Genomic DNA, 19,805 nt, shown 5'->3' on the forward strand with positions numbered 1-19,805 from the left:
ACCACCAGAATCAAGAAAACTTATACGTACAGAATTTCAGTACTTCTGGAAGCTTATATTCGAGCTGATTGTTCTAAGTGTCTACGACAAATGTACATTTTTATATCTATTTCTGTAAACGTAGTCCAGGTAGTTGGCATCATAGCTGGGCAGCTGGTTGAGGTGGGGTTGGCTGGTGGCATTTTTGAAAGAAAGGATTCCAATCCTGCAGCTGTCCCGCGAGGCGGGAAGGATCGAGATCTATTGTTTAAGTGACTTATTGTGAAGATCCAACGCAGGCTGTTTCTCCGGAACCGTCACCACCGATATATATATATATATATATATATATATATATATATATATATATATATATATATATATATATATATATATATATATATATGTAATCACGTATAGTATGAGAAGGAAAGTGTCTTCAGAAGAGTGGTATACGTATCACTAAATGCTTTTGTATCCGTTAAAAACGAAAATATGAATTTCATAATTCCGATCCTTTAGGATAACTTTGAAATCGAACGAAAACAAAGTGGAAGGCTCCCATATTTGTCCTACCAGTCCGAGTGATTTGTTTACAAAGGGATAACAGTGCTAGGCGGGGGGTTCGGAAAAACGATCCACACCTCTTTGGTGGTCGCTGTGGGGAGTCGGGTACCCCTGTGACGGAGGGTTCAGTTAGCTGAGAGGGATCCAGTTATTGTTCTCGATACGACTTTGTTTGCTGGTCATATTCCTTATTACTCACTGATTTTCGCGGAACATTTTACTTTGAACTCTAAGCCGAGGGATGTGTTGGATCTATGGGTTCGAAGAAAATCAAACAATGGTGTTTTGGTTTTCAATAACACTGCTATTCTTGAAAAAAAATGTAATAGAGATAATGGCAAACATTGATGGTACTGTTTCTGTTATCAGAAATCGTTAAATACCGAAGGTTAATTGATGTCACAGTCCATCCATATTGCAGGGGACTGGCAATAATGATTTGAGAACATAGAACATAGCTGTGGAAGAAGGTTCCGTCTGGCCAGAAATAAGGGATATTTCGTCTGAATATGAAGGGAGACAGAAATGACTCCCAGAACCCAGTTCACGAAAGCATTATTCATGGCCACTAATACGTACCTTTGTAGTCCACAGTATCAGCTACAACCAATTGTTGTTAGCGAATCTCGATTGATGAAGATGTTCACTAGACAACTGTGCATGATTACGATATTTAGTGGACAAACCTTTAGTGTTAATGATGACGATATTTGAAGATAGGGGGTCATGGATATCACAGACTCATGATGTGTAACGGGAGACCTAATGCCAAAACATTGTGGTAACATGACAGTCATTCTCAAAAACATTAAGACTTCACCGAAATAAGTTAGAAAATTAAAACATCAACTGATGGCGCCACAATGAGAGGTTCCGTTAACTCAGCAATGGGGGCCAAACCACGAAGACGTAATAAAACAAATCTCCAGAAGAATTCTCTACCATTAATCCCAAGAGAAATTCCTGAATCCCAGCTGTCACCACTAATCCCAGCATGACGTCACTCAGGTGCCTCGAGAGCGGGAATGGGTGGTAGAGTAGGATGACACGGAAGGATAGGATGAGGTAGATAAGAAAATATGAGTCGGCAAACTGATCTCTAGTAAGGTTAGGGAAGGAGAACTTGGAAGTCAAAGTAAGTATGGATGGGAAAAATCCCTCCGGTGGGTCACAGTGTACTGGACAGAAGATGGGGATAGAGGAGTGAGAAATAACAGATGAGAAAGAGTTAGTTATAAAAGGGGAAAGAATGAAAAGAAGAGAGAGTAAATAAGAAATTTAAGGATGTGAGAAACTGGGGTACACTGACGAGTCAGTTCTTGAGCACTATGAGTCATTTTTGTTCTGTTTTCCATTCATGTTTCGAACATACTCGAACATACATGTGCAGGGAGATGTACGTTGATGGACACACTATGCTACGATTACCCTTTGATTCAGTATATTTGCTTTCCTGGTGCCAGAGCACTATATGTGTGTATCAGTTCACTATATGTGTGTTCTAGGTCACCACATGTGTGTATATGTGTTTACTGCATATGTCGTAATGGATGTCAGTAATTGAATTGGTTGGTACCAACACACACACACACACACACACACACACACACGAAACAATGCCAAGATAACCTACTTCCGGATTACCTTTTGGGGAAAGTATACTTAAGAAAACCACCAAATGATTGAGTCTCCGTCTGTTGTGGAGGTCTGTACCATTGTCTGTTGTACATTAGCTGGGAAACTGCCCATTGGCGGTCGAGGGTGGGAAGAAACCCGGATGGGAGCACCACCTCTGGCCCGCACGGCTGGAGGAACTGCCTGAAGTAGACGTGGACGAGGTGGAATGGATCTGGTGGTAGTGGATGTGGTACTGGTTCACTTGGTGCCTCTGCTTCTGTTTCTGCCACAGTTAGAATCACTGATGCACACCGTTGCTGCTGCACACCGTTGCTGCTGTTCCTGTTACAATTTGAAGCACTACTGCTGTTGTTTCTGTTGCTGTCACTACTGTTGACGAACCGTTGAATCTGAGGTTTCTTTTCGTACCTTTCATAGTGTTTACAAGTTGCCTCAAGCTAATTCCTGCTACTGCTGGAACTCGTATTATGAAGTTTGATCTTTTTTCTTTAAAATCAAACGCTCTCTCTCTCTCTCTCTCTCTCTCTCTCTCTCTCTCTCTCTCTCTCTCTCTCTCTCTATCTCTCTATCTCTCTCTCTCTCTCTCTCTCTCTCTCTCTCTCTCTCTCTCTCTCTCTCTCTCTCTTATTTGTCTCTTTATGTCTGTTTTATCTAATGGTCATATGTTTAGATTTTTTTCGTCAGTTAGGTAGGTCAAAGAGGTAATTTGTTCTTTGAGAAGCTGAAATGAAGACTGAATATTCTCTAAGCCCCTTTACTGGTAAGCAAGAAAACGACTGAGGGTCAGAGATCACACCAGATGTAGAAACTGAACAAAAAATGAAGGCAATGAAGTATGATGGTAATTGTTAGTGATTCACGATTGTGGGAACATTTTTTCCATTTCTTTTTCAACTAGAAATCGTTATCATTCTATTCCACACGTTTCAATAGTTTAGCTGATCTGGTTTTTTTTTTCCCACATCTTTCCCATATCACCGACCATCCTCACATTCCTCCTCATGAAATTCGTTCATTCCTCCCCAAACACGTCTACACTGTTCTTTCTTCACCACTGTGACTTTCGTCCTCCCAGGGTCCCTCAACCCTCCCCACTGATCTTAGAGCCTCCTCTCCCACATCCCCACCGCCTCTCCTCTCACCCCCCATCCATGTCTGTTGTTCAGACGCCCCTCTCGCCGCCCCCTCTCTCTCTCTCTCTCTCTCTCTCGCTCTCCCACCTGAACAAACTGTGCGTTGGGAGGGTAGGAAGTCGCATGGGGCGCGTGGCTATACTGTTATGTCCTCCGCCACAGGTCTCTCGGTCAATAATACTGGTCTCCTTGTTGACTCGCAGTCCTCAGTGAGCTGCCCAGTGGACTGCCACCAGGCTGTGGATGGGGCTGTGGTCTTAGGGGCATGTAAGGGAGGTTGTGATTGAATCGTATGTGCAGCTTGAACTCTCGAATTGCTGAGGTAAAAGCATTTGTGAGTGTAGTTGTGAATCTTTTTAGTTGTGAATCAACTGTAGTTATGATTCTAGGTGTAGCAGTTGTTACGTTTGATGCTGTGATTGTTTTAAGGTTGTATATGCAGTTATGTGCAAAAAATAATTGATTTCATAGTTATGTATGCGATTTTGATAATGCATAACAGATAAGATACAGCTAAAGAGCAAACAAGACTAGTTCACTACGTCGTGCGTTCACTACGTCATGCATTTCTGGTGTTAACTGTGGACGTTGGTTTTTATCTGCCACGAGAAGCACGGAAGCAAACAATCAAATATTAGCATTGGTCAGCTCTATAGATCATGTTAAACAGTGGAGGAACATCTATCCACGTAGCAATGCGTATTGCTGACATAACCTTACTATGTGTTTATATTCATCTATCTATTCATCTCTCTCTCTCTCTCTCTCTCTCTCTCTCTCTCTCTCTCTCTCTCTCTCTCTCTCTCTCTCTCTCTCTCTCTCTGTTTACTTTCTGCCTCAGGAGCCCCTTCTGTGCTTATGAAGCTCCGCAGCGCCCAGGAAGCTGGCCAAGTCCACATTTATGTGTCACACGCACCTTTAGATTATAGAACCCTCCTCCCTTCTCGACTCTCCTCCTTCGCCCTTGGCCACCGTACTGCTGCCACCATTTGACGACAAAGTGGTAGTCTTCGTTGTGACCGTCTCGTTGGCAACGTGGGTTCCCCATCTCTCAGAGGGTCATCTGGGTGCTGGAAGGTAACATATAACGTATTTCCGTTTGTGCTTTTTCTAGTGTGTGTGTGTGTGTGTGTGTGTGTGTGTGTGTGTGTGTGTGTGTGTGTGTGTGTGTGTGTGCAGCTGGTAGGAACTACTGGAAACGGAGTAAGGCAGCAGACGGCCAGCGAAGCCGTACTATCCTTGTCCGGGGCAGGAGGAGGGTGGGATAGGGCTGAATCCCGAGTTGGGAGGGGCTGGGATCATGAAGGGAACGGGGTATCGAGTGGAAGCGAGAGGTAGGGACGTAGGGATACCCATCTATATGGCTCGTCTGATCTTAATTTGTCTCACTGACAACCTTCCTTTTGTTCTGAGGTCTGTGTGTTTGCTTCTAGAGTCTCGAATTTCTTTCTTTTATTTGTTTCTTCGATGTTGCTCTAAACCCTGGCCAGTTCCCCATGACATATATTCAACCTTCAATATGTCAGTGACATCTTCTGCGGCGTAGTTTCCAGAGGAAATAGAAGGCCTGATGGTTTATGAAGAGTTTATATCCAGGAGGACAGTTGTAACATAATACGATATTATTCTATTTAGATGAAAACAGGAAAGTAAAGCAGAAGGCTCCTTCCCACCCACCCAATACTATAGATAGTGACACACATCACTGCAGATAGAGATAGAATAGTAAAGCATAAGGCTTCTCCCCACCCACCACTGTAGATAGAGACCAGTTAAATAAAGATGGTTCCTCAGTGTTGGTGTATTCTGTCATGTGACGGTGGACAGAGCCAAGGCTCCGCTGGGCATGGCCTGTGAGCAGTGAGAGTGAAATGACATGCACGGAACCAGCACCTGGTCTGCAAGGAAGTGGTGACGTCTCCACATCAAGAGATAAACTGTACAACCGAAGCCAAGCCTCTCATTAAGTAGTTTAGTAATTTATTTAGCTTTTCAGGTCCTGGGGAGCTCAGACTGGTTGATATAGTTTGAGAAGATGGACGAATAAAGCCCTAGTATTGCTAGAGAGTTTGAGTTATAGAGGTTGGAGGGGAGAGACAGATGAGAAGCGTCGCGCGCCTCGCTCGCAAGGAAGAGATACCAATGTAGATTTTTCATGTCTCATTTTCGTTCCATGAATTTACACCTTTCGTTTAGACCAGACATTACCATAGGAAAAAAAAAGTCATGTGAGAATTTTTAGTAGTCCGAACTTAGCTATGTGGCTGTAGTGTTTATACGAGCGGCCATAATGACGGGAGTCAGAGGGAGAGTATAGTGGCAACCAACGATTGTTACTAATTATAACAGCGTACGCGCGCACACCAATAATGCCCGCCATTTCTCAACCTCACCTCTGCCCTATTCGGAGGTCAGAATTCACAGCAAGGCTCTTCGAAAGTCTACTAAAATATCTGAAAGATGATTTTCACAGGAGAATACTTATTACGGTATTTACGGCTTTAAATTCGTAGGAAAGCCATAGCTATTTGGTGTTTTGTAAACATCGTTAATATAATAATTTTTTCTTATCATATAGAAGCCTGCGTTTTTTTTTCTTTTAGTTAGAAGTTTTGTTAAACTCCTCCAAAATAATCATATATTTGATAGACCTGAAGCTAATTGCTCCCGAGCCTGATATTGCTCAAATAATATCACCACTGGACGTAAAAAAGCAAAGCAAGGAGGGAAAGACATAAGACATTTACACTCTGGAGGTCGCCTCGCTCGGCAGCTGGAGGATTCGCAGTATGTGCGTTGGTAAGGCTATCCATCTGGATCCAGTCCCTGCCCCTCTGGGCTGGCTGCTCCGTTGATGTTGTCCCGGTCACTTGTGTGTTCCGTTAATGTCCTGAGACGGGGACTGTGAGCAAGGGAAGAGTATGTGGGCCATGGTCGAGTGTTCTGTAGGTTTAAAAAGATATTTAAAAAATCTGTTGAAAAGTCTTTGATACTGTTTGTTTTTATTTGTATTTACTTACATGGCCTTTGGGATAATGATGATACAAGATCATTATCATTGTAACCATGATGATAATCACAGCTCTCTCTCTCTCTCTCTCTCTCTCTCTCTCTCTCTCTCTCTCTCTCTCTCTCTCTCTCTCTCTCTCTCTCTCTCTCTCTCTCCCCCCACCTTAAGTGGTCTTAGGAAGCGTGTAACAGATGCGTTGGAGTGGGCAGGTGGTGTCGGTGGCGGGTAGTGAGGCGGATTCGCATCTCCCGGATGTCCCACGTGTCCAAATGAAGCCTTTTAGGAAATGGGGGAGACGAGGGGAGTGAGGAGGCAAGTTGGCCGGTAAACGAAGAGGGGAGTGACGACAGAGAGCGAGTGAAACTGGGGAGAAGCGTGCCGGAATTATAAGAGGGGAGAATTGGAGGGGGTATATATATGCAATGATGATGAAAGATGAATTACTATGATTTAGAGAAAGTTAAGAAAAGGGTGAAGGGGAGTTAGGGCAGCATTATTTTACTTAACAGATGGATAGATAGATGGATACATAGATAGATAGATAGATAGAGAGATAAATAGATAGATATATATGCCATTAACACTAGTATCACGCACATTCTAGCGTCAAAGTTCACAATATCATTATTCTCTTGAGAAGATTTAATTGGGAATATGGAAATATCATTTTACAGATGACTGTATGTGCTAAAGCATCTCATTTTAACATTAGCCACTATTTACAGCATAACAAACATAATGACGTGTACGCCATAAAATTGTTTTGGATTACTATCTGTTAAGTGTTGAAATCTCCATGTTATATTGTGTATAGGGATAAGAGCGTTGAAGTCTCTGCCTTACATTTTCCATAAATCTTGTTTTATATGTCATAGATGATAATCTATTTAGTATTTGCTGTATCTATAATATATGGGATAGTAAGTGGTATAGTATCTCAAACATTAGTAATTATCATATAGCTATACAAGATGAATAAATATAATCTTAGTCATAGTCATTGAGATCCCAATGCAGATTTTTCATTTTTCTTTTTCATATCGGGAGTCTACACCTTTCTTTTAGACCAGACGTTGCCATAGGAAAAAGATAGTCATATGAAAATTTTTAATTGTTTCAATATTTGGATTACTATCTAATAGACGTTGAAATCTCCATGCTCTATTTTGTATAGGAATGGAAGCGTTGAAGTCTTCGCCTTACACTTTTCATAAATCTTGTTTTACACATTATATATAGTTATCTATATAATATTTGCTATATTTAGAGAATATAGGTTAGTAGCTAGTTTAATATCTGAGACTGTTAATTATCATAAGGATATCTAAGGGGAATGAATATCATTTTGGTCATCACAAACCAGTTAGATTATATGATAGCTATGTTGAAATTATCTTTATCCTGTTTTCGCAAAACCAGGATAATTTTATGTAATATAAACTTCATCAAAGGTGAATGCTATCCACACACTGTATAGTAAATTCCTGTTTCCACGAGCTGGTTTCTTTATTAAGTTCGTTGCCCTGGACGTTACCGCACCATTCTTACGTGTAATTTGCTGGAACATTTATTTTTTCCTCTGTACTTCTTGCAGTCAGCAGAAGCTCGTTTACGTTTTGATTAGACGGCCGCCGCCATCTACCACCTGGCGGGCAAACACGACACTACATTCGAATTGTTTTGTGGCCATGTGATGGGGTGAAGGAGCAAGGAGGGGACTGTGGCTCTCTCTCTCTCTCTCTCTCTCTCTCTCTCTCTCTCTCTCTCTCTCTCTCTCTCTCTCTCTCTCTCTCTCTCTCTCTCTCTCTCACACACACACACACATATATATAGCAAGTATTATGAAATGTTTCTCTTCCATTACTACTATGTCAGTCTACTCAGCTCTGTGCTGTTTTGCTATAGTCTTTCAACTCTTCCTGGGACTTGTTTTTTGTTTGACACATGTGAATACTAAATCATTAACATGCATAGCGATTCGAACACGTCGTCAACACGCACGTGTGAACAAAACCACAAAAATGGTATTTCTAAATAACGTTTAATTTCGATAATTTGACCGGAATGTTCTGGATACTGTAGTATTAATAGTATAGCGCCATGTGTACCTTCTATGGCTGGCTGGCTGAACCGTTGTCCATCACACGTTACCGCACGAGAACTGCACTGTTTCTGTAGTTTGTGGTTGTCTGGTACCGCTATGTCATCTGCTCCCCATTGAGGGGCTTCAGCCTGACTTCTAACCCAGTTGGTATGCAGTAACCTTGTGTTTGTTGTTCTAGTCTTCAATTCTTTTCATCATCTAATTGATTTTGGATCATAGAATTACCTACGATATATTTCCTAAACCTAATTCGTTTACCTTTTTTTCAGAATCATGCTTTCGTGATGTGTTTACTCCTTGAATTTTCTTATTCTAGTTTTGTCATGCTGAAATAACACCTTGGTTAGTCCATTTGTAGATAGCTGTATCCTGTGGCTCCTCATACTGTATTTTGGTATAGCTAAAGTTATCTTGGATGGCAGCCAATCATGACAGTGATAATCCATCTGTGGTAGCATGTGATGTACCTTTAGTGTGTGTATATGTAGATTAGGTCGGTTTACGTGTACATTCGCAGCCACTCTCCTTTTCCTTATCTCATTTCACTATCTTGAACAATTGCTCATTCCTCTGCTTTCCCAATTTCATTCCTAAACACACACTTCCCTTTTCCTTTTCTTTTCATTTCGCCATTTCCCTTTTGTCTCTCCTGCGCCCTTCTCTCCTTCTCTATTTCTCTCCCCGTCCTCGTGTTGCTCTTCTTTCCTACTCTTCCAGCTCTGCCTATATCCTCATGCTATAATCATGGATGGTAGAGAACCAGGAGCTTCCTGTGGGAGTAGCATGGAACGTCCTGTACATGGGGCTGGACGCGGAAGTGCCTGTCGCAGCGACCCAGGCCAAGGGCCGCAGTACCTCTCCGCTTCTTACGTTCCCACGAACATTCCGGCAAATTTAGTAGATTGGAAATGATGGCACGGGAGTTTGTGGGGTGTGGGGAGGGGGAGAGGAGGAGTACGAGGGGAGTGGTTGGGACAGGGGAGTTGTCATTGGGGCGGGGAGGGAGGGAAGCGCAATGTGGTTCTGTGTGGAGAAGTGAGAGAGAGAGAGAGAGAGAGAGAGAGAGAGAGAGAGAGAGAGAGAGAGAGAGAGAGAGAGAGAGAGAGAGAGAGAGAGAGAGAGGAGTGCTGGTGCACAAGATACAGAGAAAAATTTAGATACGTCATGCTGATGACTCACATCAACTCCACTTTACCACATACGTACGTACTTACACTTTACCCACATATCGTAGAAAGAAATCCACTTCAATTTTAAACCAATTAACATATTGTAGACTCTCAAATATCACTTACAAAAAAATGACTACTTAAGTAATTACGCAACTTAATGTAACTGCAACAAATTATGGAGAAATAATTAAACGGCTGACAGGGAAGATTACTTCCTGAGACTGTTAATGAAATTGCGATAATTAGCAAGAAATATGAAGCGGTAAATGATGTTGAAATTTGTAGCCAAGGGCGGAAGAAGTATGTAAGAATAAAAAGAAGCAACCTTGACGACAAGCTACCTTCTTAAAACTGATTCTCTGTCGACGTAAACGCTATATAAACCAAACCAAGGTATATAAACTGGATATATTTTTAGAAAACGCTGACGCTAAATCAGAGATTACTCTTTGCTACCACTCATTAGGCATGAGGAATAAGTGATACTCAGAATGAGATAAGAGGACATACAACTTCAGATAACCTAGTGTATATCAACAGCTGGAGCAGGAGAAGAGACAAATTCACTTCGAAGTGAAATATAACACCTTCGTGGAAAAAAGATATTGAAGCTACGAAGTGACCCTAAAGGGGATTAGTGATTTTTGTGTAGATCTTTGAAAGCTTTTTTCAGTGTTGAATAACGCACCTGGGTGTATCAAGGAGGGAGCACAGTTGGTGGGGCATTTTCACTAACGTTGTGAAGGTATGTGAAAAGTGAAAAGTTTCACACTGTACAGTGAGACACTAGATTTCTAATGAATACCATAACTATATATATATATATATATATATATATATATATATATATATATATATATATATATATATATATATATATATATATATATATATATATATTTATATATATATATATATATATATATGATGTGTCTTCTGTAGAACAGAGGCACTTACGAGCGCCTAAGACGAACTCTTTGTCAAAAGGCAGGGCTAGAACGTAGCGCTCACCGCAGGAAATATAGAATTACGAAGAACGAGTCGTGTGAGTTACATGTTATCAAGGGTCATGTATGAAATGGGGAATAGTGAAGGATTATGGTCCCTTCCTTCACCTCCCCTCCATTTCCCTGCCCTGTCTCCCCTCTCCTCGTCGTCTCCCCTCCTCCCCTTCCTTCCCCTCCCAACAGGATCCACAACCGGTCCGTACGCACAACACATGACACTGTAAACCCATAAGCTGGTCTTCTTCTTGTAGATGTTCGTCCAGCTTACATGAAGTATCTGTGTGTTTACGAGTAGGAGGTTATGTGTGTGTGTGTGTGTGTGTGTGTGTGTGTGTGTGTGTGTGTGTGTGTGTGTGTGTGTGTTTGTTATGTATTTGGCTGTTTACCTCCCTGTGTTTATATATATTTGTGTAGTACGGGGAAAGAGTTCTACACTTGAGGGACCATATCCCAAGTCTTATTTACCTTCGTGTAATTACCTATTTATAGTTACCCATTTGTACTGTACCCATTTGTACTGTACAGAGAAGGAGTCTTACGCACGCTGGACCCCATCTCTTGAACATGTTCTAGTGTGTGTCTATGTGTATGTGTATGAAACAAGTACATATTTGGTCCCATCTTCAGTCGCAAATACAGTCAGTAACAGCTACGGTGCCAGTCACAGCAACGGCCATGGTTACAACCAGTCAGCCACACCCACATTCACAGTCATGGCCACAATCAGTCATCCTGGTCACAACCCTAATTTGCCGCAGGAGAATCAAAAGGAAATTTTCTGCCTCTGCCTCGACTAAGAATGGGAAGCAGACTGGCGTCTAGAGAACCTCCGCCTCCAACAGCTTGTGTTCAGGGCTCCCAAATCATCTCTGAGATTCGTTTTAAGTATCGATGGTATACAACGGGGCATATCTACTACAATACATTTTTAGAGTGAAGGATTATAAAGGTAATTACTTTCTCATCTTTGTATCAACCATCTTAGAGCCATTTTCCTCAGCAGGTAAAAGACTACACAAAAATTAACGTCCATTTGTCTTCACGCTTCCTTTCTTCATAGCATGACACACTGGGCTAAAAAGTCTTAAACCTCTGGAAGCTCTCCCACGCTGATATAACCTCTAAGAACGGCTGTAACAAAGTCTACTCTCCCTCTTCTTAATATGGCATCTCAGAGCCCGTGTCCCTTATTCTAGGAAACCACTCAGACAACCTAAGACTACAAAAACGAATCTTCCCACAAAACAAAGTCAATCTGGAATTTTAATTGTTGAACTGTGTTCGCTGTGCAACGCTGCGCCACTTACACCAGGTGCTGGTTGTGTTTGCTCTCCAGTTACATCGGTTGCTGGTTGTGTTCACTATGGATCATGATGATTTTGTTTATATTGTCAGCATAGGTATGAAGGAATCTGCACCTTTTATTTTTCTGGTAAATCCCCCGCCTCTCTCTCTCTCTCTCTCTCTCTCTCTCTCTCTCTCTCTCTCTCTCTCTCTCTCTCTCTCTCTCTCTCTCTACGGTCTGACAAACTCACACTTCAAATTATGGTCACCAAGTGACTTCTTTTCTTTTTTTTTTTCTTCGCCCGTGTCTCCTGGCGGTGGTACGACAACCTGACCGTTACACAGCTCCTGTCTAGCACAAGACACAGTTTCCAATCTCTTTCTATATATGTTATTTGGCGGAGTCATCCGTTACTTGGTGTCCACTCTCTCAGGCCCCGGTTCTCACGCGGCGCAATTTGGCTTTCGTAAGGCGGAGTAATATTTGATAAAGTAGTTCCTATCGTACATTGTGTGGCGGGGTGGGGGTTACAGTAATGCACAATGGAGTTTCATGCGCTGCGTCCTGGGTCGTCAACGGCTGCACGTCATTAGTGTGTGTGTGTGTGTGTGTGTGTGTGTGTGTGTGTGTGTGTGTGTGTGTGTGTGTGTGGATGGGTGGGTGTGTGTGTGTGTGTGTGTGTGTGTGTGTGTGTGTGTGTGTGTGTTCTATGATTTCACTATATATATTCTAATCAATCGCACATCAGGTATATTCTTTCGATCGTGGTATTTACTTTCCCTTATCTTTTAACTCTTACTGTCTCATCTCCGTTAGAGATAGGTTTTTTTTCTCTCTCTTCCTTTAGCACATAGGCACTAACTCCTCCTCCTCCTCCTCCCTGCAGCTTGGTGCGTGTGTTACTTCAGCCTGGAGTATCAAGGAGTATACGCCACCCAGAGTATCACCAGCGGCAGCCGAGACATACACTACTTGGAGGTGGTCATCGAGGCCGACTCCATCCCCATCTGGGGTAACTGCCACAGGCGCCTGGGCAACAAGGTCATCCTCTACGACACGTAAGTACCTCGGTGAGAAGACTGGTCTACGAGGCAGTCGTCTCAAAGGCTCCTACAGGAGAGGGACGTCTTAGAGGCTCCTCTGTAAGTGGGTCATTTCAAAGTCTCGTCAACAAAACAGTCGTAAACTTGAGAGTTTCACAGACTGATATATATATATATATATATATATATATATATATATATATATATATATATATATATATATATATATATATATGTATAAAGGTCTTCAGACCTTTTTCCTGTGTATAGAAGTACTTCTATTACATGTTGATGCTGAACAGTAAAATTCCTTTATTCTGTAATATTTCGAGTGAGCTAACATTATCTTTCTTAACTTCAACGTATTACTTAGGTCTTGTAGATCTACTTATGACCAACAGCTCCTGATTTTGATCCATACCTGTCCCTCTCTCTCTCTCCTCAGAACGGGGGGCACAGACTGCGTTCGCTGCTTCCACCTGCAGTTCCGTTCGCGACATATCCTGGAGGTGCATCACGAGAGCCTGCGCAAGTGTTACACGAACGAGGAGGCCGCCTTGCAGACCTGCCCAACCCCCGAGAAAGAACACAACAGGGAGACGCAGATCATGCTATACAGTAAGTAAGGCTGTCTAGTGAGTCAGACTATACAGTGAATTGGGCCATACAGTGAGGTAGGTTATACAGTGAGTCATCTATACAGTGAGTCACGTTATACAGTGAGTCATCTATATAGTGAGTCATCGACATACCATAAATGACATTGTGACCTTCAGGTCATACGTCGCTGTGGTGATTAAGTTCACAGCGGATGTGAAGGAATGTTAACTGAATAGTTTTTCTAGGATAGTCTTTTATCATCTGAACGATGACGTAAGAAAAAAAGGGATATTACAGCATCAGCTATGATGGATTTATATAATAAACTGAACTAATTACCGCCAATCTTAATGATAATCTTTGCCTATACTATCCAACTAACTTATATGAGCTAACTGTCTTTCTTCACTTGTTATTAGCTGTGATATGAATACAATGTCATGTGTAAAGAAACACTATCTTATTGATAGACTTCAGTTTCCCAATCACATATTTCTACGTCATTAACCTTGATATCTAATTATCATCTCAGGTCCAATTGAACGTTGGATGTGTTGCTGTTTCTTGCTTAGAAAAAACTTGTTACTGTATCCCTGAAGTCGTTTTTTCAAAGTCATTTTCTTTATTGTTCCCTAAAGAAATTCTGGCTCAATATAATCATCCCTTACTTTACCCTCATCTCCCCTCTCCCAGGAACGCCAGCTAGCACCCTTGTCTTCCACCACAAACTAACAGTCTCACTACTCCCTTTCCTACATATGATCATCTCTTTCTGCCAAGAGTTTGCCTGTCTCTACTAAACACGACGACCATCCCTCCTCTTCTTCTTCCCTACAGAGACAGCAACGATCGAAGGCCAGCCTTTGGAGCCCGTCTACTGTCCACTGGACGGAAGGTTCCACCTCACCTACAATATTGACGACGGAAGGGAGAGTGCCACTGAGTGCCCAGAACCCTCTTCGACCCTCGCCAACTGCCCCTCAGGCAACGCCTTCACCATGAACTTCCACAGATGCAAATTTAGCGATTTCTGTAAGTGTTGAGAAGCGACTATTTGTATTACGTTGAACACTAGGAAGATTGATCATACAATTCTCTAAGTGTGAGCTTTAATACTCTCATTGTTGACGTAGTTGCATTTATAAAACAGTACATGTTTCAACATGATGAAGGTAATCAAAGGTTGAATACATATTTTAGATCTATGATCTACGTTCGTGTGAAACATGTTTATAAAACCGGCTGCTGTAAATCATATAAGGGTCTGACACATGCATGCAAAAGTTGATAACTCAGCTTCGAAATCCTAACCTTTCACAGTTACATTTGCGTTTATATCAACAATCATGAAGTCTAACGTGCACTTGCTCATACATTTATTTGGAAACATGCACTTATACTTCAAGATACACTTACATCTACTTTAAGTGTAGAGAGAGCGTGGCCTCGGGTGCCTGGTGGTACAGGTTGCATCAAGTCATTTGATGAGGGAATTGTCTTTTTGTTTGGTAGATGATTATCTGAGTACCCTGCAGTTAGGTGACAGTTAACAGTTAGATGACTGTCAGATCGTTGTAAGGTAACTGTAAAGTGACTCTTAGGTGAACATCAATTTTTTCTTAGGTGACTGTCCGAATATATACAAACTGTTATGAGTGCGTCAGTACGTTGTTGGGTGTCTGTTAATGGACTATCAGGTGACTGTTAGGCGACAGTAAAGTGACTGTTGGGTGGTTGGGTGACGTGGTATGTTGGGAGTGTGACGGTGAGTGATAATGGTGGGATAAAGTGACGGTTGTGTGACGCTTTTGTCGACTTTCCTGACTGTGCATTTCGGCAGGGATACGTTGCGTGACGACCATGACGACAGAACGTATGATGTGACGTGCTGTGACGCTATGTGAACAGCTTTGAACGTGGTGAATGATGATAATGTGACGTCTTTCTACGGCATTGGGGCTCTCTGTGACGGCCCTGATGCTATGTGCTGGTCTTGACTGCGATGAGTGACGGTAGAGTGCTGAGGGGCGTCCGTGTGTGACGGTTCTGGTAACCATACGTAACGGCCGTGTGACGCCGTTTGACCACGGATCCATCGTAATGATTCTGAAAAGCTAACGTAGCCAAACCTTTTTTTCTCCCCAGCTTCAGCTAAGCGACTGGCTAACTAGGGTTCCCACTGCCAGTTAACATACCTCCTTCAGCTAATCATTCCTTCATAAGCTCCAGCTAACTCGCAGTTATATTCCGGCAGCTAAAACGTACGAATGCCTGGGTGACTGGGAAGGTATTGAGGGCCAGAGATACCTGGCACTTCATGACCCGATGGCACTATCCGGGGACACCACTGACCCTCCTCAACCACGTTTCCGATGTGCCGTAAGTACCAACTCTGTTATGGTCTGGATGTGTGTGTGTGTGTGTGTGTGTGTGTGTGTGTGTGTGTGTGTGTGTGTGTGTGTGTGTGTGTTTGTGTACAGATGAATGAATTTCGTGGGTGCATGAATGTTTGGATGTATGTCTGTAGGTGCTAATGCGCAAGTACAGACGTTTGATTTGTAATTTATATGTATAAGTATGAGTATGTATATGTGAGATATGGATGTATGGATCACTGATGTAGGTTTGTCCTGTGTATGATGGTGTGCCTTTAATTCCTGCTTGTATATCTGTTAGGTGTTATCAAGCTCCACTTGGAGGATCGGATGCCTTAAAGCAATTCTTATTCCACGTGTATACCCTTCTGTTTGTAGATTTATGTCTTCACGACTTCTCACATATATCTACTACGTCAACCATTCACATAGGAGAATGCAATATATTTCACTGTCTCTCTATCAGCAATTCATGGCCATTCTCTCCATTTTTCCGTCTTGCTCCGTTCCGTGTGTCTATTTCTCTCTGTCTTACCCTTGTTTCCCCATCTAGCTCGTCCCTGTGCAGGGAGGTGGGAGCAGCACTATCTGCCACCCGAGGAACAAACAGCCAATGTCTTCTTCATCACAGACCCATTATGGGAAGAGTATGCTAACCCGTCCTCTTTCCTTTCACCCCACAAGGACGATCTTCGACTCGTTCTCAAAGGAATTTCGCTACCTGATACATGGTCTCCTTGAGAACCATACTGTGGTGAACAATGGCATATGTTCCCTCCACGGTCCTGCTCACAGCTATTTACTCGAAAAAGTGTTTCCTGTGTTCTTCCCCTGAATGCGTTCACGCTCCTTTCGCATCCTCTTTCATAACTCGTGAAGAGTTATGAATAACAACGAATACATCAGTGAATGCTATATGCCATATATATATGCAATTGCAAATGAAGAACTATAGAGTTAAGAGCAAGTGATGCTTAGAATTCTCAAAGTGTCTATATCATCAGATTCGAATCTAAGTCAGAGGAGTCAGCGTTGAGAGGCTAAGCTCACACATAGGTTCCACATCAGGTCCCCGACCGTGATGCTGTGTGGGCTGCCTGCAAGAACCAACACTCAGGGGCTATTTTCGACCCCCTTTTCCCCCCCTCCTCTGTTCTGATTCACTCTAGCCCGGCGTTGTGGTGAGGGGAAAGAAGGTAGATTTCTGTGGTAGTGAGTCAGGGAGAGTTTGTTCGTGTGTGGAGAGGCTGTAGGAGGGGTTGGCTGGCTGATCGGTGTCTGGCTAGGGCTTAGCTGTACTTGACTCAGGAACTGAATAATCTCTGTCGTATGACTCAAAATTATGAAAACATCTGTACCATTAGAACCATTTCTAAGGCATACATCATACCAGTAGATGTATTACTTTTTTCCTATTCGTCTTATCCTGTCCTTAGTGAGGTGGGATGAGAAGGAGACGACTGAGCCTTCAAGAAACAATCCACACGCGGCTTCTCCCTTTTAGGGAAGCATAGATATAGGATGACAAGGTTTCCAGTCGCCTTCTACGACACGCAGGAGATACGTGTTTTATATAACCACTGGGTAGAGGTAAAGAGATGTGTAAGAAAAAGTGCAGAAATGGGTAAAAATAGATGTCGCCATTGTCACTTGATGATGGAATATGTTTGCTATCTCGCTGCTTTAAAAAAAAAAAAAATCTGTTGTCGTGGTTCATCTCTCCAACAGAGAGCGAAAATTGAATTACCTCTGCCCATTGGGTAGCTGGGGCTGCCAAGCTCCACCCACCAGTGATACAAGCGGTCATGTGATTGGCTAAAACAGGACCTATCATCCCTCTTGATCCGCCTACAACAAGCTCCCGGACGAGTCTTTTAAAGACACAAGATGTCAAGTTCACGTCACGTAATGATCAAAAGTAAAAGATGTTTTAAATGCTCATTTATAATCATGTATATGATTAATTACGGACGTTTTACTCTCTCAAGAGACATTGTCTAAATCTTTGGTGTTATTTTTCCCCACATGACCATATCCATGCTCCTCTAGAATTACTATTTCTTCTTTCCCAACTCTTCGTGATCCGCAGAATGATTTAGTTGGCTTCGTTAACTTTCTAATGGCGTCTTTTTTTTGTCATGTAAATAATTTCTCAACTGAAACTGATACAGAAGCTTCTCACTTTAATCCTGTGAGTCTAAGAATTTCATGATATTCCGTATTGACCTGATAGCAACGGAGCCTAAGGTGATCTGGGTCATATGTCGACACACACATGGGTACAGAGACCTAGTACTCAGCACAGGGTCAGGCTAGGTCATCACCCATGCTTGGTGCTAACCTTACATGACCCACTTACTCTGTGTTTCATTGACCTTAATATCATCTCTGGTATGAAGGATGATTATTCCTTTTTTAATCTACATACTCGTTGCGTCTCAGCGATGTCATCACCTGTTTGGAAAATGAATTTAACCTGAAAAAAACAAAAACGGAGGCGGACGCTCATTTTAGCCATGACCCACAACGTAGCCCCCACCTGACGTCGATATTGGGTTTGATGCTCACAACAGACTCTCCTCATGTTCCACACAGTCGACCATCTCAGCTACACTAACAGAAATGCTTCCGGGACATGCCTGAGAACTGTTGAGCTGGATTATGAAGAAATATTGGATACTGGACGGGAACTACACCTCTGTGGTGTATCTCCTTAGATCATACGCATTTTCTGGTTTCTTGCATTCCTGTGTTTGATATCTTGGCAACTTTAAAGGTTTAGAGGCGTTAGTCAAAGACTTCAGCAGAATGAGAGGGAGATGCTCCTTATTACTGAACCTCTTATGTCATTTATGAGATTTTATGACCATTTGAGTTGTGCTGATAATGAGGGACTCCATTACTCATGCCATCTTGGCCACAAAAACATTGTTTTTGTTTTTCAAAGGTACTTTCATTGTTTCTGTTTGGAAACTACTGAAATTTCCTTTATCTCCTTTGTTAATCCCATTTCTTTGTCTCAATGAATGTAGTTTTTTGAAATTTGATATATATATATATATATATATATATATATATATATATATATATATATATATATATATATATATATATATATATATATATATATATATATATATACCATAGTCATAAGATCAACTTTAAGAAGCCCAAAAATTCATCGTTTCCGCATTAGCAACAAACTGGTTTCCTGCTGGCTGGGTAAGTGCATCCTTGCAACACCTGAGGATGAAATCAGTCATTTCTGTCGTGACATTTTGATGATTTCCTCCCATGGATGATTTATGTTCAGTTTTTTAACCAACAATTTTGAATGAGGAAATCCAGTGACCTCCTTTATGTACACGTATTATTTGACTGTGTGCATAAGTGTGTTGCTATATTCTGTGCATCTGTCTGGCATTTATTTAAGCTTATATTCTTGACTCTCTACCGATTTTATTAGTAATTATGAGAGGTTCAGACGCCAAGCATGGCTTCCCACAAATTTTCACGAATTCCTAAGTTCAGCAACGTTCATATCTACGGAAAGTAGATCATGTAAGCTCGGAGGTGGTGTGGAAAGCAGGAACATTATTTCACGTTGCTCGTAGTTGATGTAGGAAGCGTAGAGGTATGGTTGGCTGGGGGGAAAGCCACACTGCAGTGTGTCGCAGCCCTGAAAACCCCGGCTGTGTGACGTCATGCCTCCTCACCACATCCGGTCAGTGTCTGCACCTTGTAACGCGTCCGATGGGCTGCTCCACACTCTTGACTATACCAGGCTTGAAGTCGTATGACTCAATCACTCACAACTATAATATTGTACTTATTGTTATCATTATATCTATGGAAAGGGCAGATATGGTGTATCCAGGATCGCATTCCAAAC

At 42.1% G+C, this 19,805-nt stretch overlaps 1 protein-coding gene across 1 annotated transcript in view; it reads left to right on the top strand.

The window, feature by feature from the left end:
• The window catches only part of LOC139747941 (uncharacterized), a 70,623-nt gene that overhangs the window by 24,646 nt on the left and 26,172 nt on the right, over positions 1-19,805 (top strand). The window contains exons 2-5 of the mRNA XM_071660433.1: positions 12,782-12,953; positions 13,384-13,556; positions 14,376-14,570; positions 15,793-15,917. Coding sequence (XP_071516534.1) covers positions 12,782-12,953; positions 13,384-13,556; positions 14,376-14,570; positions 15,793-15,917 — 665 coding nt within the window. The remainder of the gene's footprint in view (positions 1-12,781; positions 12,954-13,383; positions 13,557-14,375; positions 14,571-15,792; positions 15,918-19,805) is intronic.

The sequence above is a fragment of the Panulirus ornatus genome, chromosome 71 (genome assembly GCF_036320965.1).
Source record: "Panulirus ornatus isolate Po-2019 chromosome 71, ASM3632096v1, whole genome shotgun sequence".
NCBI lineage: Eukaryota > Metazoa > Arthropoda > Malacostraca > Decapoda > Palinuridae > Panulirus > Panulirus ornatus.